Genomic DNA, 26,354 nt, shown 5'->3' with positions numbered 1-26,354 from the left:
TTTTAACAAAGAAAACAGTTCAATTCTAATTTCTCCAGAGGAAATAAAAAAGCTTCCACTTCAGTTTTAAGTTTACCAAGACATTAAAAAATTTAAAGTTCAGTTCTAAATTTTTCCTTAGAAGATAGGAAATAGTTATACTTTGTATGTGATTATTTTCTATGAAGATAAAAAGTTTCACTTTAATTCTAAATTTTCTTAAATTCAGTTCCGACCTTTCTCAAAGAGATGAAAAAATTTAAAGTTCTGTTCAATATATTTTCTCGGAAGAAGAAAAGTTTAACTTCGATTCTGAATTTTCTCATTGAAAATGAAATAAGTTATTGATCAATTCTATTTTCCCAAAATAATATAAAAATTTTCCACTTCACTTCGGATTTTTCTCAAAGAGATGAAAAATTGAAAATACTATTCCAAATTTTTCATAGAAGATTGAAAAGTTCAAGTTCTCTTCTGAATTTTAACAACAAACACACTTCAATTCTAATTTATACAGAGAAAATAAAAAGCTTCCACTTCAGTTTTAAGTTCAACAATACATTAAAAATTTAAAGTTCTGTTCTAAATTTTTCTGTAGAAAATATGAAAAGTTATACTATGTTAGTGATTGTTTTCCATGAAGATAAAAAGTTTCACTTTAATTCTAAATTTTCTTAAATTCAGTTCCGACTTTTCACATAGAGATGAAAAAAATTTAAAGTTCTGTTCCAAATTTTTCATAGAATATTGGAAAAGTTATACTTTGATCGTGAATATTCAAGTTCTCTTCTGAATTTTACTAAAGAACACACTTCAATTCTAATTTCTCCAGAGAAAACAAAAATCTTACACTTCACTTCATTATTTCACAAAGAAATAAAGAAATTTAAAGTTCAATTCCAATTTTTCGGTGGAAGATGGAAAAAGTAATACCATGCTTGTGAATATTTTCACGGAAGATAAAAAGTTCTAGTTCAATTTAAAATTTTCTCAACGAAATTTACCACTTCAATTAAGATTTTTCTCAAAGAGATGAAAAAATTTAAAACACTGTTCCAAATTTTTCATAGAAGATAGGAAAAGTTATACTTTGATTGTGAATATTATTCATGAAGATATGGAGCTCCACTTTAATTCTGAGTTTTCTCGAAGAAGTGCAAAATGTACAAGTTCTCTTCTGAATTTTCTTAGAGAATAGAAAAAAAGTTAGCTCAATTCTGAAATTTACCATTGAAAATGAAAAAGCTTCCATTTCAGTTCCTAATTTCTCAACGACATAAAAAATTTAAAGTTCAATTCTAAATTTTTCCATAGAAGATAGGAATGGTTATACTATGATTGTGACTATTTACCATAAAGATAAAAAGTTTCACTTTATTTCTAATTTTTCTTAAATTCAGTTCAGTCATCTAACCACCAAAAACAATAGGTTAGGTTAGGTTAGGTATAAATAAATATTAATAAATAATTAGAAACATTTCTCCATGTTTAAGTTAGTTTAGGTTAGGTTAACTTATCATGAGCGCTCATGATAAGCTAAGCTAACCTAACTTAAACATGGTAAAAAGATTAAATTAGGTTAAGTTAGGATAGATTAAGTTAGGTTAGGTTAAGTTAGGTTGGGTTAGGTTAGCCTACGTCCGCCCGCGAACTTTGGAAAACCTACCCTAACCTAACTTAACCTAACCTAACTTAATCTAGCCTAACCTAACCTAATTTAATCTTTTACCATGTTTAAGTTAGGTTAGGTTAGCTTATCATGAGCGCTCGTGATAAGTTTACCTAGCCTAACCTAACTTAAACATGGAGAAATGTTTCTAATTATTTATTAATGTTTATATATACCTAACCTAGCCTATTGTTTTTGGTGGTTAGATGAATGAACTGAATTTAAGAAAAATTAGAAATAAAGTGAAACTTTTTATCTTCATGGTAAATAGTCACAATCATAGTATAGCCATTCCTATCTTCTATGGAAAAATTTAGAATTGAACTTTAAATTTTTTATGTCGTTGAGAAATTAGGAACTGAAATGGAAGCTTTTTCATTTTCAATGGTAAATTTCAGAATTGAGCTAACTTTTTTTCTATTCTCTAGGAAAATTCAGAAGAGAACTTGTACATTTTGCACTTCTTCGAGAAAACTCAGAATTAAAGTGGAGCTCCATATCTTCATGAAGAATATTCACAATCAAAGTATAACTTTTACTATCTTCTATTGAAAATTTGGAACAATGTTTTTAATTTTTTAATCTCTTTGAGCAAAATCTGAATTGCAGTGGTAAATTTTATATTATTTTATGAAAATAGAATTGATCAATAACTTATTTCATTTTCATTGAGAAAATTCAGAATAGAAATTGAACTTTTCTTCTTCAGGACAAATATTTGGAACAGAACTTTAAATTTTTTCATCTCGTTGAGAAAGGTCTGAATTGAATTTAAGAAAATTTAGAATTAAAGTGAAACTTTTTATCTTCTTGAAAATAATCAAAATCATAGTATAACTTTTCTTATCTTCTATGGAAAAATTTAGAACTGAACTTTAAATTTTTTATGTCTTGGTGAACTTAAAACTGACGTGGAAGCTTTTTATTTTTTCTGGAGAAATTAGAATTGAATTATATTCTTTGGTAAAATTCAGAAGAGAACTTTGAATTTTTTATGTCTTTGAGGAATTAAGAACTGAAGTGGAAGCTTTTTTTCATTTTCATTGGTAAAATTCAGAATTGAGCTAACTTTTTTACTTCTTTAAGAAAATTCAGAAGAGAACTTGAACATTTTGCACTTCTTCGAGAAAACTCAGAATTAAAGTGATGCTCCTTATCTTCATGTCGAATATTCAAATCAATGTATAACTTTTTCTATCTTCTATGAAAAATTTGGAACAGAACTTTAAATTTTTCATCTCTTTGAAAAAAATCGGAAAGTGAACTTAAGAAAATTAGAATTAAAGTGAAACTTTTTATCTTCACTGAAAAATAATCACAATCGTAGTATAACTTTTCCTATCTTCTAGAGAAAAATTTAGAAATGAACTTTAAATTTTTCATCTCATTGAGAAAAATCAGAACTGAATTTAAGAAAAATTAAAAATAAAGTGAAACTTTTGATCTTCATGGAAAACAATCACTGTCATAGTATTACTTTTTCTATCTTCCATCTAAAAATTTAGAATAGAACTTTAAATTTCTTTATTTCATTGGGGAACTAAAACTGAAGTGGAAGATTTTTTATTTTTTCTGGAGAAATTAGAATTGCAGTGTGTTCTTTGGTAAAGTTCAGAAGAGAACTTGAACTTTTCTTCACTTCGTTGAGAAAATTTTAAATTGAACTAGAACTTTTTATCTTCCGTGAAAATATTCACAAGTATGATATTACTTTTTCTATCTTCCACCGAAAAATTTAGAATTGAACTTTAAATTTCTTTATGTCTTTTTGTGAAATAAAGAACTGAAGTGGAAGATTTTTATTTTCTCTGGTGAAATTATAAATGAATTGTGTTCTTTAGTAAAATTCAGAAGAGAACTTGAACTTTTCTTCACTTCGTTGAGAAAATTTTAAGTTGAACTAGAACTTTTTATCTTCCGAGAAAATATTCACAAGTATGGTATTACTTTTTCTATCTTCCACCGAAAAATTTAGAATTGAACTTTAAATTTCATTATGTCTTTGTGAAATAAAGAACTTAAGTGGAAGATTTTTATTTTCTCTGTAGAAATTAGAATTGAATTGTGTTCTTTGCTAAAATTCAGTAGAGAACATGAACTTTTCTTCACTTCATTGAGAAAATTTAAAATTGAACTAGAACTTTTTATCTTCCGTGAAAATAATCACAAGTATGGTATTAATTTTTCTATCTCCCACCGAAAAATTTATAATTTAACTTAAAATTTCTTTATGTCTTTGTGAAATAAAGAACCGAAGTGGAAGATTTTTATTTTCTCTGGTCAAATTAGAATTTATTTGTGTTCTTTGGTAAAATTCAGTAAAGAACATGAACTTTTTTTCACTTCATTGATAAAATTTAAAATTGAACTATAACTTTTTATCTTCCGTGAAAATAATCACAAGTATGGTATTAATTTTTCTATCTCCCACCGAAAAATTTAGAATTAAACTTTAAATTTCTTTATGTCTTTGTGAAATAAAGAACTGAAGTGGAAGATTTTTGTTTTCTCTGGAGAAATTAGAATTGAATTGTGTTCTTTGGTAAAATTCAGTAAAGAACATGAACTTTTCTTCACTTCGTTGAGAAAATTTTAAATTGGACAAGAACTTTTCATATTCCAGGAAAATATTCACAAGTTTGGTATTACTTTTTCTATCTTCCACCGAAAAATTAGAATTGAACTTTAAATTTCTTTATGTCTTTGTGAAACAAAGAAGTGAAGTGGAAGATTTTTGTTTTCTCTGGAGACATTAGAATTGGAGCGTGTTCTTTTGTAAAATTCAGAAGAGATCTTGAACTTTTTATCTTCTGTGAAAAATTTGTAACAGTATTTAAATTTTTCATCTCTTCGAGACAGATCTGAACTAAAGTGGAAAATTTTTATATTATTTTAGGAAAATAGAATTGATCAATGACTAATTTCTTTTTCATTGAGAAAATTCAGAAGAGAACTTGAACTTTCCTTGACTTCGTTGAGAAAATTTTAAATTGAACTAGAACTTTTTATCTTCCGTGAAAATATTCAAAAGTATGGTATTACTTTTTCCATCTTCCACCGAAAAATTAGAATTGAACTTTAAATTTCATTATGTCTTTGTGAAATAATGAAGTGAAGTGGAAGATTTTTGTTTTCTCTGGAGAAATTAGAATTGAAGTGTGTTCTTTGGTAAAATTCAGAAGAGAACTTGAATATTCACGATCAAAGTATAACTTTTCCAATGTTCTATGTAAAATTTGGAACAGAACTTTAAATTTTTTTCATCTCTATGTGAAAAGTCGGAACTGAATTTAAGGAAATTTACAATTAAAGTCAAACTTTTTATCTTCATGGAAAATAATCACTAGCATAGTATAACTTTTCCTATTTTCTACAGAAAAATTTAGAACAGAACTTTAAATTTTTTATGTCTTGGTGAACTTAAAACTGAAGTGGAATCTTTTTATTTTATCTGTAGAAATTATAATTGAATTGTGTTTGTTTGTAAAATTCATAAGAGAACTTGAAATTTTCTATCTTCTATGAAAAATTTGGAATAGTATTTTAAATTTTTTATCTCTTTGAGAAAAATCCGAAGTGAAGGGGAAAATTTTTATATTATTTTGGGAAAATAGAATTGATCAATAACTTATTTAATTTTCACTTATAAAATTCATAATCGAAGTTTAAATTTTATTCTTCAGATAAAATATATTGAACATAAATTTAAATTTTTTCATCTATTTGAGAAAGGTCGGAAGTGAATTTAAGAAAATTTAGAATTAAAGTGAAACTTTTTATCTTCATAGAAAATAATCACATACAAAGTATAACTATTCCTATCTTCTAAGGAAAAATTTAGAACTGAACTTTAAATTTTTTAATGTCTTGGTAAACTTAAAACTGAAGTGGAAGCTTTTTTATTTCCTCTGGAGAAATTAGAATTGAACTGTGTTCTTTGCTAAAATTCAGATTAGAACTTGATCTTTTCTATTTTCTAAGAAAAATTTGGAACAATATTTTAAATTTTTTCATCTCTTTGAGAAAAATCTGAACTGAAGTGGAAAATTTTTATATTATTTTGGGAAAATAGAATTGATCAATAACTTATTTCATTTTCAATGAGAAAATTCAGAATCGAAGTTGAACTTTTCTTCTTCCGGGGAAATATTTGGACCAGAACTTTAAATTTTTTCATCACTTTGAGAATGGTCAGAACTGAATTTAAGAAAATTTAGAATTAAAGTGAAACTTTTTATCTTCATGAAAATAATCACAATCATAGTATAACTTTTCTTATCTTCTATGGAAAAATTTAGAAGTGAACTTTAAATTTTTTATGTCTTGGTGAACTTAAAACTGACGTGGAAGCTTTTTATTTTCTCTGGAGAAATTAGAATTGAATTATGCTCTTTGGTAAAATTCAGAAGAGAACTATGAATTTTTTATGTCTTTGAGGAATTAAGAACTGAAGTGGAAGCTTTTTTTTCATTTTCATTGGTAAAATTCAGAATTGAGCTAACTTTTTTTTACTTCTCTAAGAAAATTCAGAAGAGAACTTGAATATTCACGATCAAAGTATAACTTTTCCAATATTCTATGAAAAATTTGGAACCTAACTTTAAATTTTTTTCATCTCTATGTGAAAAGTCGGAACTGAATTTAAGAAAATTTAGAATTAAAGTGAAACTTTTTATCTTCATGGAAAATAATCACTAACATAGTATAACTTTTCCTATTTTCTACCGAAAAATTTAGAACTGAACTTTAAATTTTTTATGTCTTGGTGAACTTAAAACTGAAGTGGAAGCTTTTTATTTTCTCTGTAGAAATTAGAATTGAATTGTGTTTGTTGGTAAAATTCAGAAGAGAACTTGAACTTTTCAATATTCTATGAAAAATTTGGAATAGTATTTTAAATTTTTCATCTCTTTGAGAAAAATCCCAAGTGAAGTGGAAAATTTTTATATTATTTTGGATAAATAGAATTGATCAATAACTTATTTCATTTTCAATGAGAAAATTCAGAATCGAAGTTGAACTTTTTTTCTTCCGTGAAAATATATTGAACAGAACTTTAAGTTTTTTCTCCTCTTTGAGAAAGGTCGGAACTAAATTTAGGAATATTTGCAATTAAAGTGAAACTTTTTATATTAATAGAAAATAATCACTTTCAAATTTTATCTATTCATATCTTCTATGGAAAAATTTAGAACTGAACTATAAACTTTTTAATGTCTTGGTAAACTTAAAACTGAAGTGGAAGCTTTTTTATTTCCTCTGGAGAAATTAGAATTGAACTGTGTTCTTTGGTAAAATTCAGATTAGAACTTGATCTTTTCTATCTTCTAAGAAAAATTTGGAACAATATTTAAATTTTTTCATCTCTTTGAGAAAAATCTGAATTGAAGTGGAAAATTTTTATATTATTTTGGGAAAATAGAATTGATCAATAACTTATTTCATTTTCATTGAGAAAATTAGAATCGAAGTTGAACTTTTCTTCTTCCGGGGAAATATATGGAATAGAACTTTAATTTTTTTCAAAGAGAGATTTCCTAGTCGATTACGTCATTCTATGCCCATGTATGGACTCCCGTCATGACCTTCTGATAGGGTTCTACCGATTATGTAATCAATTTCTCAGAAATCCATTTTCCTAGTCGATTACGTCATTATATGCCCATGTATGGACTCACGTCATGACCTTCTGATAGGGTTCTACAGATTATGTAATCAATTTAACAGAAATCCATTTTCCTAGTCGATTACGTCATTCTATTCCCATGTATGGACTCCCTTCATGACCTTCTGATAGGGTTCTACTGATTATGTAATCAATTTCTCAGAAATCCATTTTCCTAGTCGATTACGTCATTCTAAGCCCATGTATGGACTCCCGTCATGACCTTCTGATAGGGTTCTACCGATTATGTAATCAATTTCTCAGAAATCCATTTTCCTAGTCGATTACGTCATTCTATGCCCATGTATGGACTCCCGTCATGACCTTCTGATAGGGTTCTACAGATTATGTAATCAATTTCTCAGAAATCCATTTTCCTAGTCGATTACGTCATTCTATGCCCATGTATTGACTCCCGTCATGACCTTCTGCTAGGGTTCTACTGATTATGTAATCAATTTCTCATAAATCCATTTTCCTAGTCAATTACGTCATTCTAAGCCAGTGTATGGACTCCCGTCATGACCTTCTGATAGGGTTCTACTGATTATGTAATCAATATATCTCTTCCACACCTTCTCCTTAGAAACAACAAATTAATTCCCCTTTCTTAAATCAATAATTCCCCTTAGAAACAACAAATTAATTTCCCCTTTCTTGACAGATCAATCAATCTTGACATCACCTGTCAGACATTATTAAACTTCGCCTGGAAACAATTTGATTAATGATTGACAGTACTTGGAAATTTAGGTCATTGACCCCATTAACCACGTGTTCTCCCTAATGACTCTATGCCCATATAAGGACTCCCCGTCAGTATTCTATGCCCATATAAGGAGTCCCCGTGGGAGTCGGACCCCCCTCTCTACTGAAGTTAACTTGGAGAAAGCTGTGTACCTAAAAGCAGATGAGGAGGCCTTTATAAAGACAATAGTATACATAGTATCGCTTTTCTGTTATTACACGTGGAAGCAAAAAGAAAAGCAGAAGGAAGATTACGATGCGATAAATCGTGTGGAAACAGAATGGAAAAGGATATGGATTGTGAAGTGTAAGAAAATTGAGGACGTGTTTGGTCTAAAGTAGAAGAGAATAGTTTTAGTGTCTTGGTGGGTAAGTATGATTTGTTAGGAGAATTTATAAAAAAATAAATAAAAGGAGAGTTGAGAAAAAACTATAGGGTTTAAAGGTTTTATATTTGTATGATTGTTGTTTTTCCATTTTATGGTAAGGATCTAGGTAGAAGATTAGAAATGGGAGTTGTAATTTTGGTATATAAAAAGAAAGATGTAATATATATTTATAGAATAGTATCAGATTTTAAGTTAAATATTTCAGACATTTAATGATGTGTTTGATTTTAGAGTTTGATTAGAATTTTTATATTATAATAGTTTCCTTCAAGATTTGTTCAGTGTTTTTAAATTTATATATTCGGTAAGATTTAAATTTAATTGAATATTTAGAATGAAAGGGGTTTGTGAGTGAATATAATTTCAGGGAATATAGAAATAATATAGGATTTTTTATGATTAACAAAAAAAATTTATAGAGTTTAAATTTGAAGAATTGAGACTTAGATTATAGAGTTTAGATTTTGAGGTCTTAGATTTGAAGAGTTAGATTTGAATTATGTGAGTTTATTTTATGTATTGAGGGGGATATGATTCGCCTGGATTGTGAAATGTTTGATTTTTGGGAAATTTATTTGAGGATTGTTGTAGCTACCCAATAACGCAAGGCCCAGCTAAAGCAGAATATGATGAAATGTGATCTATTTAAAAAAAAAGTTGGTGTTATGTTTTTTTTATTTATGTAAATGTAGTGAAAAGTGTTTTGAAGTGTTTAAAGAAACGTGAAAGTATTTTAAAGTTCAAAAATATATATGAATTGTAAATTTGTATTTAACGTTATATGTTATAGACCTGATGAATGGGAGCAGCCCCTTACCCCGTGGGTAGCTAGAATGCGAATTTTGAAATTGTTCTACCGTAAATTAATGGATGGAGAGTCGGAAAAAGATAGATACAATATATAAGGAGAGAAAAAATTATGGGTGTAAGGAATTAGGAAGGTAGAAAGCTATGGAATGCCGAGTAAGAGGTAAGGTAGATAGGTAGTAAAGTAAAGAAAATGATAGTGAAATAGTGATGAATTAGATTACAATTAAGCAGGGAGTCTTAGAGTAAAAAAACGAAAGAAATAAGATTGATTTTTGGTTTTATTTTCAGGAGTAGGATAGGAAAAACAACACCCGGTTGGATTCTGGCCATTGCATGGGGCATCACCAACCCATCGTCAACAGGGCGAAAGAGATGAGGAAACCATAAAGGGAGTTACATCCAGGATGTTTCAGTGTAGACCAAAGAATGTTGGATAGGGGAAAGAAAAGAAGAACAGTTTGAAATATGAGTTGGAGGGGGATTTTTGTATATTCTAATATTATAGTCTATTTTTGAATGAAAACAAAAAAAATCATAGAATCTTAATCAAAATTTCGCCATCAGATTTAGCATAGGCTATCAGAGAACCCCACTGTAGAGGTTTCCGCTTTCTGTCTGCAAAAATGGGGAATTTTGTATTTTTACCAGAAGAAAGATCACGGATGCGTGTTTATTTGTTTTTTCCCCCGGGGGTTATCCTATCGACCTAATGGGCCCAGAACGCAGGGAGAGCGCTCACTCTAACGGAAAATAGAAGTTCTAGTGCCCTTTTTAAGTGACCGAAAAAATTGGAGGGCAACTTGGCTACCCCACGCCACTTCTTTCCCAAAATTGTCCGATCAAAATTTTGAGATAGCTATTTTGTTCAGCATAGTTGAAAGGCCAAATAACTATGTCTTTGGAGATAAAATGACCCACCACGGCCACTGGGGAAAGGTCTTTAAGTTTTAATATTTGTCCATTGTTTACGTATAGGATTTGTTATTGGGAAGTATGCATCCATTATTCGCGTGGGAGGGGAGGAAACGTTTTCTGCTGGGGGATTTTTCACGGGGAAATATTCCATGGAGAGGGAAGTTTCCAGAGGGTGATCTTTTCAGGGAAAATTTTATACTGGGGGAATTTGCCAGAATTCCTATATGAAATTTCTTTTTTTGTCTTGCTTTCTATTTGCCGACTCAATTATACAAGTGGAATTGTCCGGGGTAAATTTTCACCAGAATTGAGCTATCCAGAGGATATATCCGTGGAAAGGGGGATTTTTCCATGGAGGCGGAGCTACATTTCCCGGCTTTATTTGAAAACCGACCAGAAATTAAATAAAGAAAACTGGTTTTTCAACTAAAAGTAAGAAGTAACATTAAAACTTAAAACGAACAGAAATTATTAAGTATATGAGGGGGTTGCCCCTGCTCAACACCCCACTCTTTATGCTAAATTTTAAGTTTTGACCCATTTCTTTAAAAACGACTCCAGAAACACAAGGGTCGTTAAAAGTTCTTTAAAACTTCTTTAAAAGTGCCAATAAACTTTAGCGCAAAGAGCGAGGTGTTGGGGAGGGGCAACCCCCTCAAATACTTAATAATTTCTGTTCGTATTAAGTTTTAATGTTACTCCTTACTTTCAGTTGTAAAAACTTATTTTTTTATTTAATTCATTTATTGAATCCAATTTAACACTGGGTGAAAATCCCCTATTTTTGGGTTTAATATTAGGTCACAGAAGGATCCTACTCACCAAAATTCTCCCTCATTCCGAACTCTTATGCTTAACAGTTCCTTATCTCTGCTCGATAGAAGATTCCACTCCTCTGACCTTTCACTCCACGCACCGTTCCATTCTCCTCGACCCCATGGATTTTTTAAACGAATTAAAGATGTTTCACCAAATTTCGTTTGTATTCTGGCTAGTCCCGTGACACTATATGTATGTTGGGTTATCAGTCCGTTTTGAAGTTTCAATTTCCTCTTATTTTTACGACCCTGAAAAATATTAGATAAGTTCTTTCAGTTTCGTTAACAGGGCAAAACGAGCTCAATAAATGCTATTTACATGCATCTAATCATACAATGACAATGACACCAATATAAGTGTTTTGTTTACTTAGCCCCCCCCCCTATCCCCCTCCAACGTATGTTCAGAAAATAAGATTAAGCAAATTCAATGCTCGACAAAGAAGTGCTTAAAAAAAAGATAGATAATTTTTCAAAATTCCTTTTGTATTCTGATTAGTTGGAGTGGGCCTACTATCACAGAAAAAAAAATCTATTTCACTCTCGTGAAATAGTATCAATCCATTTGGAAGTTTTTTTAGAACCTTAGACGAGCGGAAATAAAGTCCTATAATAATCCAGACTAAAATAAGTAAAAATTAATAGGAAAATAAATAAATGAAACCCAAAACGAACGGAAATCCAAATATTTAATCACACAAACTATAAAGAAAACATATACTACTATAGATGACTATAGATGCTATACATGACTATAGATGCTATAGATGACTATAGATGCTATAGATGACTATAGATGCTATAGATGACTAAATGCCTGATATTAATTTAAAAAACTTTTTCCATAAAATAAGTTTTTCAAAGAAAAGTAACGAACATCATTAAGCAAAAAATGAGCAAAAATAAAATCAAATCTACCAAGCGTGAAACTAACCCGAATCAGCATCGATAAATTAATAAAACCCTAAACGAACAGAAATTACAATAATTAACCGAGTCAAACTCCAAACGAGCAGAAATTAACATTAGTTGTGCGCAAAACCCATTTGCCTTCCCAAGGCCAGAACAAAATTTGCACTTTACTGAAAAAATATAAATGTTTTTACTTTTATAACTTTAATAAATAAAATAATATTAACATTTTGTTTATGTATATTAAACTGACAAGGCACATTCATTTGTATTTTTTCAGTAAAGTGCAAATTTTGTTCTGGCCTTGGGAAGGCATAGGGGTTTTGTGCCCAACTTATGTTAATTTTTTAGTTTGACTCGGTTAATTATTGTAATTAATAACTTAGAACCCTTGCCCTGAGAGTTTTGGGGGAGTGTCCTCGTCAAAAACACATTTTCTATCTGGAAATCAACTACGCTGAACAAAATTGCTATCTCAAAATTTTGATTGGATATGTTTGGGGGAATGATGGTTGTGGGGGGGGCTAGTTGTCCTCCAATCACTTTCGACTATTAAAAAAGGGTACTAGCCTTCGAATATCCAGTCGAATGAGCCTTTTTTGAAGTTTCTACGACAACGCCTTCTATAAAACCGTATATGCCCCCAGGGCATAACTTAAAACCCTTGCCCTGAGGGTTGTGAGGGATTGTCCTCCTCAAAAACATATTTTCTATCAGGAAATCAACTACGCTGACCAAAATGGCTACCTCAAAATTTTGATTGTATGTGTTTGGGGAATGATAGGCGTGGAGGGGGGCTAGTTGCCCTCCAATCACTTTTGACTATTAAAAAGGGTACTAGAACTCTCAATTTCCAATCGAACGAGCCCCTTTTGAAGTTTGTACAACGACCACTTCCATATGAAGTACCCTGCTCTAAAAGAAAAAAAAAATTACATTGTGCCAACATCGTTCTTATATGCCCTCATGGCATAACTAAAAACCCTTGCCCCGAAGGTTTTGAGGGAGTATCCTCCTCAAAAATATATTTTCTATCTGGAAATCAACTACGATGAACAAAATGGCTATCTCAAAATATTGATTGGATGTGTTTGGGGGAATGATGGGCGTCGGGGGCCTAGTTTCCCTCCAATCACTTTCAAATATTAAAAAAGGGCATTAGCCCTTTCTATTTTAAATCGAATGAGCCCTTTTCGAAGTTCCTATGACAACTCCTTCGATACGAAGTGCAATGGTCTAAAAAAAAAAAAAATGATAATAGCATATTCGACCCACATCGATCTACCCCTTTTCGAAGTTCCTATGACAACCCTTGCCCTGAGGGCTTTAATGGGGTGATCATCCTCAAAGACCTAATTTCCAGACCTTTCAACTACGTTGAAAAAAATTGCTATATCAAAATTTTGATTGTATGTGTTTTGGGAAACGGTGGGACTGAGAGGGGGGTTAGCTGTCCTCCAATCACTTCAAACTATTAAAAAGGGCACTAGCCGTTTCAATTTCCAATCGAATGAGCCCTTTTTGAAGTTTCTACGACAAAAATTTCTATAAAATAAACCTGATATGCCCCAGGGCATAACTTACAACCCTTGCCCTTAGGGCTGTGGGGGGAATGTCATCCTCAACAACATAATTTCCGGAATTTTTAACTACGTCGAATAGAACGGTTATCTCAAAATTTTGATTGGATGTGTTTGGGGAAATGGTGGGTGTTAGTTATCCTCTAGCCACTTTCGACTATTAAAAAGGGCATAAGCCCTTCTAATTTCGAATCGAATGAGCCTTTTTTGAAATTTCTTCAGCATCACAATCTATAAGAACCTTTAATATCCCCGGGGCATAGCTTACAACCCTTGCCCCGAAAGCTCTGAGAGGGTTATCATCCTCAAAGACCTAATTTCTAGAACTTTTAATAACGTTGAACAAAATGACTATCTAAAAACTTTGATTGGATTTGTTTGGGGAAAAGGTGGGTGTGAGAGGGGGGTTAGTTGCAAATCACTTTTGACTATTAAAAAGGGCACTAGCCCTTTGAATTTCCGATCGAATGAGCCCTTTTTCAAGTTTCTAAGACTGAGCTTTCAATAAAAACCTTATACGCTCCCAAGGCATAACTTACAACCCTTACCCCGAGGAGTGTGGGGGGGGTGTCATATCCTCAAAAATATAATTTCCGGACCTTTTAACTACTTTGAACAAAATGGCTATCTCAAAATTTTGATTGGATGTGCTTGGATAAATGGTGGGCGTGGAAGGGGTGCAAAAGTGCACTAGCCATTTCAATTTCCAATCAAATGAGCCTTTTCCAAGTTTCTACGACAACCCTTTCTATAAAAACCTTATATGCCCCCAGGTCATAACTTACAACCCTTTCCCTAAGGGCTATGGGGGTGTTGTAATCCTCAAAGAGCTAATTTCCAGAACTTTCAACAACGTTGAACAAAATGGCTATCTTAAAATTTTGATTGGATGTATTTGGGAAAAAGGCGGGCGTGAGAGGGGGTTTATTTACCATCCAATCACTTTCTACTATTAAAAAGGGCACTAGCCCTTTGAATTTCCAACCGAATAAGCCTTTTTTCTACGACAACGCTTTCTATAAAAACCTTATATGCTCCCATGGCACAACTTACAACCCTTGCCCTGAGGGCTGTGGGGGAGTGTCCTCCTCAAAAACATAACTTCTATCTGGAAATCAACTACGCTGAACAAAATGGCTATATCAAAATTTTGATTGGATGTGTTTCAGGATATGGTGTGCGTTGAAGGGGTGTTAGTTGCCTTCCAATTACTTTCGACTTTTAAAAAGGGCACTAGCCATTCCAATTTCCAATCGAATGAGCCCTTTCCGAAGTTTCTACGACAACTCCTTCGATACAAAGTGTCCTGGTGTAAAGAAAAAAAAATAATACATTGTGCAAACATCGTTCTTTACTTAGGCAGCGTGATTGCGCTGCCTATGATAAACAAAAAACAAAAGATAGTTTCTAATAATGATTTCTTAAAAATTTGGACCCTTCAAGGCAAAATGTTCGGTTTTAAGTTATTTGCTTCTCTAAAATGTGTATCCAAGAGGCAAATATAGGGCATATACACTTTCTAGTGATATATTTCAAAGCTAGTGCTGCTTTGCGGCAGAAACTACTCTTTCCTAACATTTTTCTCCCCCCCCCCCCAAAAAAAAAAATTATTATTTCAGACGTTTCTTTTTCATTATAAAGTTGGCATAGTTGTGATTTTAATAGTATGCATTCGTCACACACACAACCCCCCCCTCCATAGAAAAAGTAGTAATGGTGCCAATACGCCAATTTGAAAAAGTGGAAAGGCAAGAAAAGTGAGTCCTCTGTAACTCCATTCTGTAAAAACCTGGCATCTGATTGTGACTGAAGGAACTGAAGGACAATTATTTTGCTGAGGTTTAAGGGAAGTCTGGTACTAAAAGTGTTGTTATGAAGAATTCTATGGCCTCTAGGCATTTCTGTCTCGTCTTTGAGTGAAAAAATGCATCTCAAACTTTATGGAAAATGCATTTTCTTGCATGAAACACCAAATCAGAGGCAACGCTGTAGCGTTGCCTATAGTAAAGGCCATACGGCTCCAATGTTTTATTATTATCATTATATTTTTTTTTCCAGAGGCACTTCATATGGAAGGGGTCGTCGTATAAACTTCAAAGGGGGCTCATTTGATTTGAAATTGAGAGTTCTAGGTCCCATTTTAGTAGTCGAAATGGAATGGAGGGCAACTACCCTCCTACCACGGCGCTCCGTCCCACAAACCCATCCCCTAAAAATTTTGAGAGAGCCATTTTGTTCAGCGTAGTTGATATCCGGATATAAAACATATTTTTTAGATGGACAATCCCCCACACCCATCAGGGCCCGGATTTTAAGTTATGCCCTTGGGGCATATATCGTTTTTATAAAAGGCGTTGTCGTAGAAACTTCAAAACAGGCTCAATCGATTGGAAATTAAAGGACTAGTGCCCTTTTTAACAGTCGAAAGTGATTGGAGTGCAACCAGCCCCCCCCCCCCACGCCCATCATTTCCCCAAACACATCCAATAAAAATTTTGAGATAGCCATTTTGTTCAGCTTAGTTGATTTCCAGATAGAAGATATGTTCTTGAGGAGGACACTCCCCCACAACCTTCAGGGCAAGGGTTTTAAGTTTTGGCCTGGGGGCATATAGGGTTTTTATAAAAGGCGTTGTCGTAGAAACTTCAAAAAAGGCTCATTCGATTGGAAATTCAAAAAGATAGTGCCCTTTTTAATAGTCAAAAGTGATTGGAGGGCAACTAACCCCCCCCCCCCTCACGCCCATCATTTCCCCAAACACATCCAATCAAAATTTCGAGATAGCCATTTTGTTCAGCATAGTTGATTTCGAGATAGAAAATATATTTTTGAGGAGGACACTCTCCCAAAACCCTCAGGGCAAGGATTATAAGTTATGCCCTGGGGGTATATAAGGTTTTTATAGAAGGCGTTGTCGTAGAAACTTGAAAAAAGGCTCATTCGATTGGAAATTCAAAGGGATAATGCCCTTTTTAATAGTCGAAAGTGATTGGAGGTCAACTAGCCCCCCCATGCCCATTATTCTTCCAAACACATCCAATCAAAATTTTGAGATAGCCATTTTGTTCAGCGTAATTTTAAGATCTGAAAATTAGGTCTTTGAGGATGACAGCTCCCCCACAGCCCTGAGAGCAAGGGTTGTAGTTTAAGGATTCTCCGAATCCTTTAAATATTTTTTATTGAAGGGATACTCGTATAAACTTTAGAGAGGGCTCATTTGATTGGAAATTGAAAGTCCTTGTTCACTTTTTAAGAGTCAAAAGAGATTGGAGGGCAACTAGCCCCCCCTCCTCCACGCCCTAAATGCATCAGATAAACAATTTTTTTTAAATAGTTGAAAGGTTAAGTAACAAAACTCTGGCGTATACAAAACCCCCCAGGGCCCGGGGGCAGGAAGGGATTCTCGTATAAACTTCAGAGAGGGTTCATTTGATTGGAAATTGGAAGTTCTAGTCCATCTCTTAAGAGTCAAAATCGATCGAAGGGCAAATACCCCCCCAAGCCTTGTTTCCCCACCCCTCCCTTTGAACTAGTTCTGTTTATACCTGAAGGCCCAATGAGAGTTAGAATGTTTTGGTATTAACAAACACCTATTAGGCATCTGCTCTCCTCCCTAACAAGGAAAGAAAGAGTGTAAGGCAGGGGTGGATCCAGGGAAGGGGCGAGTTGGATGCCCCCCCCTAACGTAGTCTAAAGTAATGTAATTTACTTAATTAACGCAAGATTGCGTTAATTAAGCTTGCTCCTAACGCAAGTTTATGGGATCAACCTATTTTGCCCCCCCCTAAAACATCCTGGATCCGCCCCTGGTGTAAGGGCACTATAAATTTTAATTTGTAATTCGATGAACCCCGATCCAAAGTTTATGCGACCACCTCTTCCACATAAAGTGCCCCTGGAAAAATAAATGCGTATTAATTCATTGAACCCTTATGGCTCTTTACTTAGGTAACGCTATAGCATTACTTCTGACCTAAAAAGTTGAGTAGAAATTTCAACTTCCATTTTTATGAATACCCGAAATTATCAGAGGGGAATATGTTTGGGGAGCATATTCCACGGCTGGAAAATTTCTGCAGGGTGGAATTTAACGCGGGGGAATTATCAGCAGGAAAAGAAAATGTTCTTTGAGGGGGGATGAATTTCTCAAGGGTGGGTTTTCCAAATGAGAATTATTCAGGGAGGGGACGAATAAACCCATTCGATAATATCCCAAATTTTACATCTGAAATTGACGGGAATAAAGAATCAAAAGGAAATGTCGGAGATATCACTTCTGGCTCCTTTAGACGATTTTGTTCGTGTCTTTTCTAAATAGACATTTTCAAAATACGAGTTAATTTCATTCGTATTACTTCCTCTGTGGCTGCTCAATTCTGCATGTGAAGGGGGAGACGTCCCCCCACCACTGTCTCTGCTAAGGCTTCAGTTTTTATCTCAATCCTTAAAAATAAACGTAATCCGATAAAAGTATAACTCAAAATAACATATATAGAATAATATATGCACATAACACAGAACAATTAATCAAAATTGCATATTATGACTTGAGGCTCACCCAAATGATGGGCCAGGGGGCTCACCATTCCACAATCTATGAAATCAATCCTGTAATAACTGAAAATCTAAAGTATTTTTGAGTATTTTAACGTCTTCCGCAACTCAAACGGTCCACCATTCTACAGCCTAATGAGTCTGTCTAATCTTCTAAATCGAGAACGGAGGAGATAAGAGAAGTTCCGCCCCGTATTGGGAGAATCTCCAACCTCACCCTCCCCCTCTCCTACTGTCTACGCTAAAGTTTTCTTCCTTCTGCCAACTACGCCGCCCCCACCCCAAAGACTTTAATAAGGTAAAGTTTTGTATGGGAAGAACACATAGTAAATCTATTATAATTATCCAATTATAAGGTTAAAATAAATACTTTGTGATAGATGCAAAATTGCTTCGGCACACAAATTTCTATTAAGGTCAATTCCAAACAGTCGCGATCCCTTTGTGACAGCAAGTGAAATGGTCAAAACACCCTTATTGGAGCTATTTTTTTAATCCCTTCATTATTGTCAATCGCTGTCCACGAGTTATGCAAGCTGTCTATTGTTCACATATAAGGTTTTTATCAAAGAGGTAAACGTATAGACTTTGAAAAAAACCTCATTCGATTTAAATTGAAAGTTCTAGATCAGTTTTTTAAAGTCAACAATAATCGGACAGTAAGCTACCCTCCCCCCCCCCCCCTATGCAATAAAAACTTGAAACTTTTTGCAATCAAAAACGAACAAAAATTAATTTTAAAAAAAACCTTTCCGAAAAATAAGTTTTTCAAAGAAAAGTAAAGGCCATTTTAAACTTAAGCTCAGGAGATATGAATACCTGTTAAAATTCAAACTCAAAACGACCAAAAATTACTATTAAAGAATAAATGAAATCCAAAACGAACAGAAATTAAATAAACAATCATAGCAAAAAACATAGAACAAGTAATAATATAAATGAATATATATATCTTAAAGTGAGTAATGCTTAGATTGAATATGAAAATCAAGCTTAAAACGAAAAAAAATAGTTTCCTATTAAAGTATAAATGAAACTTAAAACGAACAGAAATTAAATAAACAATCAATGTGAACAAACATACAATATATATTAATGTAAATGAATAAATAAATCTTAAAACGAGTGAAACTTAAATTGAATATGCAAATCAATTTTGAATCGAATAAAAATAACTACAAACAAGAGTTTGGATATCGCCTCGCTGCAGAAGCCTAAAACCTATTGCGTCATTGGCGCTTTACTGAAAACGAAATATATTTCAAATGTTTTCTTTCGTACTTAATATTGAAGATAAACATTTAAATTACAGTAAAATTCTGAACTGACGAGCTTTCAGCAATTAATACCATTATTCATAAAATAGTCAGTTTAATTTATTAGTTCTTTCCAAGATTGTTCAAGACAAATCTAGTTTCACTACAAACAAAATTTGAATACTGCCCCCTTCTTTAACTGCAAAAACCTAAAGCCTTCTGTGTCATTGACGCTTCACTGAAAACGAATTACTCTTATATTACAAATTTATTCTTTTCCAGTTGTTACAGCATTGAAAATGAAATAAAAATTACAGTGAAAAAATACCTTTCAACAATTAATATCATTATATATCTAATATTCAATTTGATTTTGTTTATACTTTCCAAGTCTGTTCAAGACTCATATAGGTTTTAGGCTTCTGCAGTGAGGCGATACCCAAACTCTTGTCTGTAGTTATTTTTATTCGATTCAAACTTGATTTGCACATTCAATTTAAGTTTCACTCGTTTTAAGATTTATTTATTCATTTACATTAATATATATTGTATGTTTGTTCGCATTGATTGTTTATTTAATTTCTGTTCGTTTTAAGTTTCATTTATGCTTTAATAGGAAACTATTTTTTTTATTTTTAAGCTTGATTTACATATTCAATTTAAGCATTACTTGCTTTAAGATTTATTTATACATTTATATCATTACTTGTTGTATGTTTTGCTATGATTGTTTATATAATTTCTTTTCGTTTTGTGTCCCATTTATTCTTTCATAGTAATTTCTGGTAGTTTTGAGTTTGAATTTTAACAGGTATTCATATCTCCTTAGCTAAAGTTTAAAATGGCCTTTAGTTTTCTTTGAAAAACTTATTTTTCGGAAAGTTTTTTTTAATTAATTATAATAAAATATCAAGTTTTGGAGTGTTCCACCCATTGCAAGCAAGTTCCGTTTATATTTTTCGAATCAGCATAGTCGTTTTAGAGGGGGTAGGCTAATTCTCGTCCCTGTCCCATTCCATCATGGTATGTTTCACATTTACAACACCTGGCGCCCGGACTACCAGTCAAACTTAAAAGAAACTGAAATTGCTTCAATTTTAACAAAGGCTTAGCAGGCGGTAGCCCTACCCCTAGTTTGTGGTAGGTTCTGATGATTTTAAGTTTGACCGGATTATTCTTTTTAATTTCTATTCACCTTAGGACTCCTTTATTCATCTATAGGGGCCTTTGTTATCCTTATGTTTGACGTAACTATTATTTTTAATTTATGCTCGTGTTGCGCTTCATTTATTTATTTATGGCAGTTTCTGCTCATTCTATTTTCTAAGTTTGAGTTATTATAGGACTTTATTTAAGCTAGGCTTAGGTTTTAATATGACTCTTAGCTTTTCCTAGAAAAATAGCTTTTTGTATTTATTTTTATTTTTGTGCGTTTTCAATTGAGCTAGTTTTACTGTTGGTTCGTATTTGTTATATATATAAGTATTTTTTTTTTTTTTTTTTTTTGGCTTAAGTGCTTGCCCTAATGCTTAAACGAGAATAAATTTAAATTTTCGTCGGGGCTTACCATGCGAATATGTTTAGGTGTAGTGGAATAGGGGCGTCAATTGACGAAGATGTAAAGGGTTGAGGCGAAAGATATTTTTTAAAATCTAGTGGGGGGGGGGGTATATTTGTTCGATAAAACACAAACAAATGTATTTTTCAGTGAAAACTGCAAAAACAGTAATTTTGAAAACAGGGGCTAGGAGGACCGATGGGAGAACCTTGGGTGGGAAAAGTGCCCCAAATTCATGCCACTGTATCGGAGACGCATCATTTTCAGGTGCCCCATAATCAAATTTCAGTTTCCCCTAATCAATCCTCATTCCCTTTCCTACTCATGTCATAGTCTCCTCCCAAGTCATAGTTCAGCGTCCAGCTGCCCCGCCCCCGCTTCCCGTCAACACTTCGTAAAAATGTCCATTTTATACCCACAGCCGTTCAAAATATATTCAAGATGCACCATAAAAATATGGCCATAAATACTATCTTCGAATGACCTCGATAGTAAACTGCAAATAAATTAGAAGTCCTAGAGGACCTTATATTGCAAACACGTTTTGTCGGATGAGAGAAAGATTGTAGAGTTCCCCCCCTCTCCTACTCAAAATTTGAATTCCCCTTAGTACCACTGTCCTCGTTTTCCCCCCAAAAGTACTTAAATGCTTCAACTTTGTTTTCCAGTTGGTTCATCAAATATTGCCGATATGCTGTTTTGAAGACCTGAAAGGTTAAAGTCCGTCCCCCGAAACGTTCCTGATATTTAACAGATAAGATATTATGGTAACCTGGATGGACATAACGTCTTTCTATTTAACTATACCGTCACCCCTACGACATAGCTCAATGTCAAAATTCAACTCTTCTCTCTAAGCCTACAAAAGTACAAAAGTTACAAAAGTATTTTTTTCGGGGAGTGGGGTACAAAAAAACTTTAAAAACGCATCTAAAATAGGTTTATATTCATTTTTGTTACATATTTACGAGTCGGTCAAACATTTCGGGGAGTATAGGGACTCAAACCCCCTGCCTCCCCTGGATCTGGCCTTGGATACACCGTTTTTGCAACCTGGATGCACACAGTGTCTTTTAATTAAGTTAAATATCCTCCGCAACATTGTCTAGAAGTTTCAGATTATTACCCTTAGCCGTTCTGGAAGTATTGCAGATACACCGTTTTGATAGCCTGTATGTGCTTAATGTTGTTTGATTTAGTCCAAAATCCCCCTCCACATTCCCCGAAAGTTTCAACTTAATGCTCTTAGCCGTTCCTGAGATACTGCAGATACGTTCTTTTTATGACGTGGATAAACACAGCGTCTTTTGATTTATTACAACATTCCCCACAATATTCTCTGAAATCTTAAACAGCACAACAGCAAACAATAAACAGCACAGTAAACTGTGCTGTTTAATCAGTTGCAGATACTGCTCCAACCATGACAAAACTTCTATAGGCCAAACGTTTAAGTAATAACAGGAGGATAACTTTCATGCCCTCCATTTAGTATTATTGACATATGATTTCTAAATCAATGTTAACAAAAAACGAAGAAGTAGAAGAGTATTCTATAAAAACAATAAAGATTTAAAATTATCCAAGAACTTATCAGCATAAGTATTTCAATGCATAAGTAAGTTGAAGAATAGCCATGATGTAGAGGTTTTACTTGCAATGTTTAGCAACAGGCTATATAGATGCACTGGATAAACAGGATAAAATTTAAGAGAAAAGGTATGCCAAGACACTCCTTACTCAGTCTGTGTTTTGAAAATGTCTCAGTGTTATTCTTGTTACTTTCATTTGATGGTTATGTATTTACACTATCTTGAAAATAACCAAACAAAAGGACACCGATATTCCAGATTCAGAAAACTAATTAAAATATCTTATACCTAAACAGTATAATTAACACGAAAGAGCGCCGCGAACAGTGTATGCTTTCCTTTTTTTGGGGGGGGGGGAGGGGGCAATAACTTTGTTTGAGTGTCACCAAGAATGAAGAAAGCCCATAAATCCATTTTGTTTAGAGAGAGAGAGAGAGAGAGAGAGAGAGAGAGAGAGAGAGAGAGAGAGAGAGAGAGAGAGAGAGAGAGAGAGAGAGAGAGAGAGAGAGAGAGAGAGAGAGAGAGAGAGAGAGAGAGAGAGAGAGAGAGAGAGAGAGAGAGAGAGAGAGAGAGAGAGAGAGAGACACAGAGAGAGAGAGCAGAGAGAGAGACAGAGAGAGAGACAGAGAGAGAGAGACAGAGAGAGAGAGAGAGAGAGAGAGAGAGAGAGAGAGAGAGAGAGAGAGAGAGAGAGAGAGAGAGAGAGAGAGAGAGAGAGAGAGAGAGAGAGAGAGAGAGAGAGAGAGAGAGAGAGAGAGAGAGAGAGAGAGAGAGAGAGAGAGAGAGAGAGAGAGAGAGAGAGAGAGAGAGAGAGAGAGAGAGAGAGAGAGAGAGAGAGAGAGAGAGAGAGAGAGAGAGAGAGAGAGAGAGAGAGAGAGAGAGAGAGAGAGAGAGAGAGAGAGAGAGAGAGAGAGAGAGAGAGAGAGAGAGAGAGAGAGAGAGAGAGAGAGAGAGAGAGAGAGAGAGAGAGAGAGAGAGAGAGAGAGAGAGAGAGAGAGAGAGAGAGAGATAGAGAGAGCGAGAGAGAGAGACAGAGAGAGAGAGAGAGAGAGAGAGAGAGAGAGAGAGAGAGGGAGAGAGAGAGAGAGAGCGAGAGAGAGAGAAAGAAAGAACTTTATTATAACAAGTAAACAACAAATGCAGTTTAATGGCCGCCTAGAGAACTAAAAAACATGTCCGAGGAGGTGGGAAAAATAGTTTAAGAAACATAAGAGAGCAAGTCCACAACAAACTTCCTACTGGGCACCACAAACCTTACTATTAAAAAATTTCAACAAATGCACTATTTTATTCAGACCCCGAGAGCCTTTAATTATTTGTTTAATTTACACCCCCCCCCCCCCGAAAAAAACAAGTAAAATCCATGCTTACTAACAGGCATTTCTTTAACTACTCTCTTGAACGAAGGAATCTCCCTTATGCCTTTTTATATCCTGACCAAAATGGTACCAACTCCTAATCTCCCTATGAAGCACAGAAAACGTAGATCGGGTTAAAACAACAAGGAGTATTAATCTCTTAGTACAGTCAATCTAAATTAATTTTAGGGGTCACCTCAAACAAATTGCAACAGTTTTGATTTTGGTATCATTCAAACCGGAGACAACTCTCTACAATATGTAAAAAATCAGCCAAAATCGGATGAGGCAAAATTGACGTTTCTTCGTCTTTTCTTCTAAAATATCGACTTAAAAAAATTAACTTGCACTTGTAAAAAATCGGTGATAGGAAAATATGGTACATAGATCACGAATCTGGACTCAGTTCTGTGTTTTCACCATCCCTGAGTCGTCCCCCCCCAATATACACACTTACATACGTGAAATAAAGCGCGCATTAATATACGTTGGTAATTACATGGAGTCAGATCGACACAGAGAAAATGTAAACTTCCTACACCGAATGCTAGGAAAAAGTCGTGTCCTAGTATATGCATATTCCCCCCACCCCCCACGAAAACCTAAACAAATAAATTATTTTGTACACATTTCAAAATTGTTTAATGAAAAGACGTGATGGGTATGTTTCACTATGAGTCATCAAAAGTAAGGATACATTTTATTGTCAATAAATACTGTTTATCTACTAGAATGATTGAGATGTATGGGTGATAAACGGAACTTTATAATTATACATACGGTATGATAATAATGTCTTTTGAAGCTGTCAAAAGCATCTAGAAATTGGTGTGATTCATACTTTAAAGCGGTCAGCTTCTAATGCACGTGAAGCCCGGTTTTACACAGGGGAGGTTGGAGTAGAGCCGGAAACTCTCAATTACTCAGACATTATTTGGTAAAAATCAAACAAAAATTACTATGAGTATCATCTAACCTTCATGTCTCAAGGAAGAAGCCCTACTTTGGTTGATTGATCCTTTCAAGAGTTAAACCTCAAAAACTGTATTAGGTAGGTCAATTTCGAGATTTGACAAAAATCCTGCCATCTATTATGGAATCGAACAGCAAGGAATTACTTATGACTGTCTGGTCCAACACGTTGTGGATAACGCTGATGACAACATATGTACTCTCGATGGTAGAAACACCTTTTATGGCATGGCTATCATTGCTGTTGTAACCCCAAGGCTAAAAGTCGCCTTAAAAAGTATCTCTAGGCGGGAAATTACTGCTGAGAAGATAAATGCGGCTTGAAGAATATGAATCGTCTGTAGAAAGTCAAACGATTCTGTCTTTTTGACAATGTACTATGATCTTCTTCTTCCAGGATTCGAAGAAGATAAGATTTTAAACTTAGATCCTCTTTGGCTTACGTCGTGGCATCTCAAGCAACCTAGGCCATATTAGAGTTGAACAATGGAATCAGTTATGGTCAGAGACCATCCCAGTAAAGCCAACATTTTCTTTCTTCCTATGCTCGATCTTCCTTCAAACGACGAGAATTGTATCCTTTCTACACTGATATTCGTTGAACGATACAGATTTACTGCGGTCGTAACCTTTGACTAGCCGTTGCGGTGGAATTCCATAAAGATTATTGCTGCAGAAGGACCTAAAAGTACCATTGCAAAAGTAGTGAGACTAGGAGGATTCCATACCCTTATGGGTTTTGCAGGTGCCATTGGATCTCTGATGGATGGATCCGGACTGAAAGAAATCTTTGAATTTATGTACGCTTCCGATACAGCTCTTCATCTTCTATGTGGTAAGACGATTTCTCGAGCAGTGCGATCCCATATCATTGTAGACGAAGCACTTAACTCTATTCTGATAAAGGAACTTGTAGACAAGGATTTAGATGCAAAACTTGAATTGACTACAGAACTTGCATCGTATACGGTTGAGCTTAGTGAAAATAAAGGCCTATATGAGAAGGTAATGGATGAACGAGCTTCTCTTGACCACATCTCTCAGTATTCAATTGTCATGAATGTCAAAGCTTCTCTGTCAGCTCTTAAATCAGAGCAAAGTCACGAGACTCGAACAAGAAAATAGTGGATGCAGTACATGGACATGGTTGCCATTCTTCGAAATTTCCTCAGAGCTGAACGTAAGGTCAATGGAAACTTCATTTGCAAGCAGTTTCCGACATGCTTCCTTACCTCGCAGTAGCTGGTCACAACAGTTATACGAAGTCGGAGAGGCTATACCTACAGCAGATGAACTGACTTCAACATACAAGCCCAGCACTTTTTCAGTCTTTCGAAAAAGGCTTGCACATTATGAGAAGATCGGACAGATTCTTGGCCGGCTTATTTACAGATTTGGTCACAGAACAAGAACTGATGAGAAGTTTGAAAACGGCAACGAGGTTGATTAGAGGTAGGGAAATGACCGATATACAGAAACTTCAGTAGGCAATAGGTGTCCAGCCTGTGCTCACGTTAATCTTCTGATGCAAGAACTGGTTGATGTTTAGTGTCACACAAGCAGCCAACACAAAAAGTGTA

The 26,354-nt window shown here is 34.0% G+C and overlaps 1 protein-coding gene across 2 annotated transcripts in view; it reads right to left on the bottom strand.

Annotated features, from left to right (window-relative positions):
* LOC148952117 (calpain-11-like) overlaps positions 1 to 26,354 on the bottom strand; it is a 286,884-nt gene that overhangs the window by 110,005 nt on the left and 150,525 nt on the right. For both annotated transcript variants that reach the window (XM_089088849.1, XM_089088850.1), the window contains exon 7: positions 10,997 to 11,241. In XM_089088849.1, the coding sequence (XP_088944975.1) occupies positions 10,997 to 11,241 (245 nt within the window). The remainder of the gene's footprint in view (positions 1 to 10,996; positions 11,242 to 26,354) is intronic.

Source organism: Artemia sp. Qi Xiang Cuo, chromosome 5 (assembly GCF_049724085.1).
Source record: "Artemia sp. Qi Xiang Cuo chromosome 5, ASM4972408v1, whole genome shotgun sequence".
NCBI classification, from domain to species: Eukaryota; Metazoa; Arthropoda; class Branchiopoda; order Anostraca; family Artemiidae; genus Artemia; species Artemia sp. Qi Xiang Cuo.
This window is presented reverse-complemented; position numbering and strand designations above follow the sequence as displayed.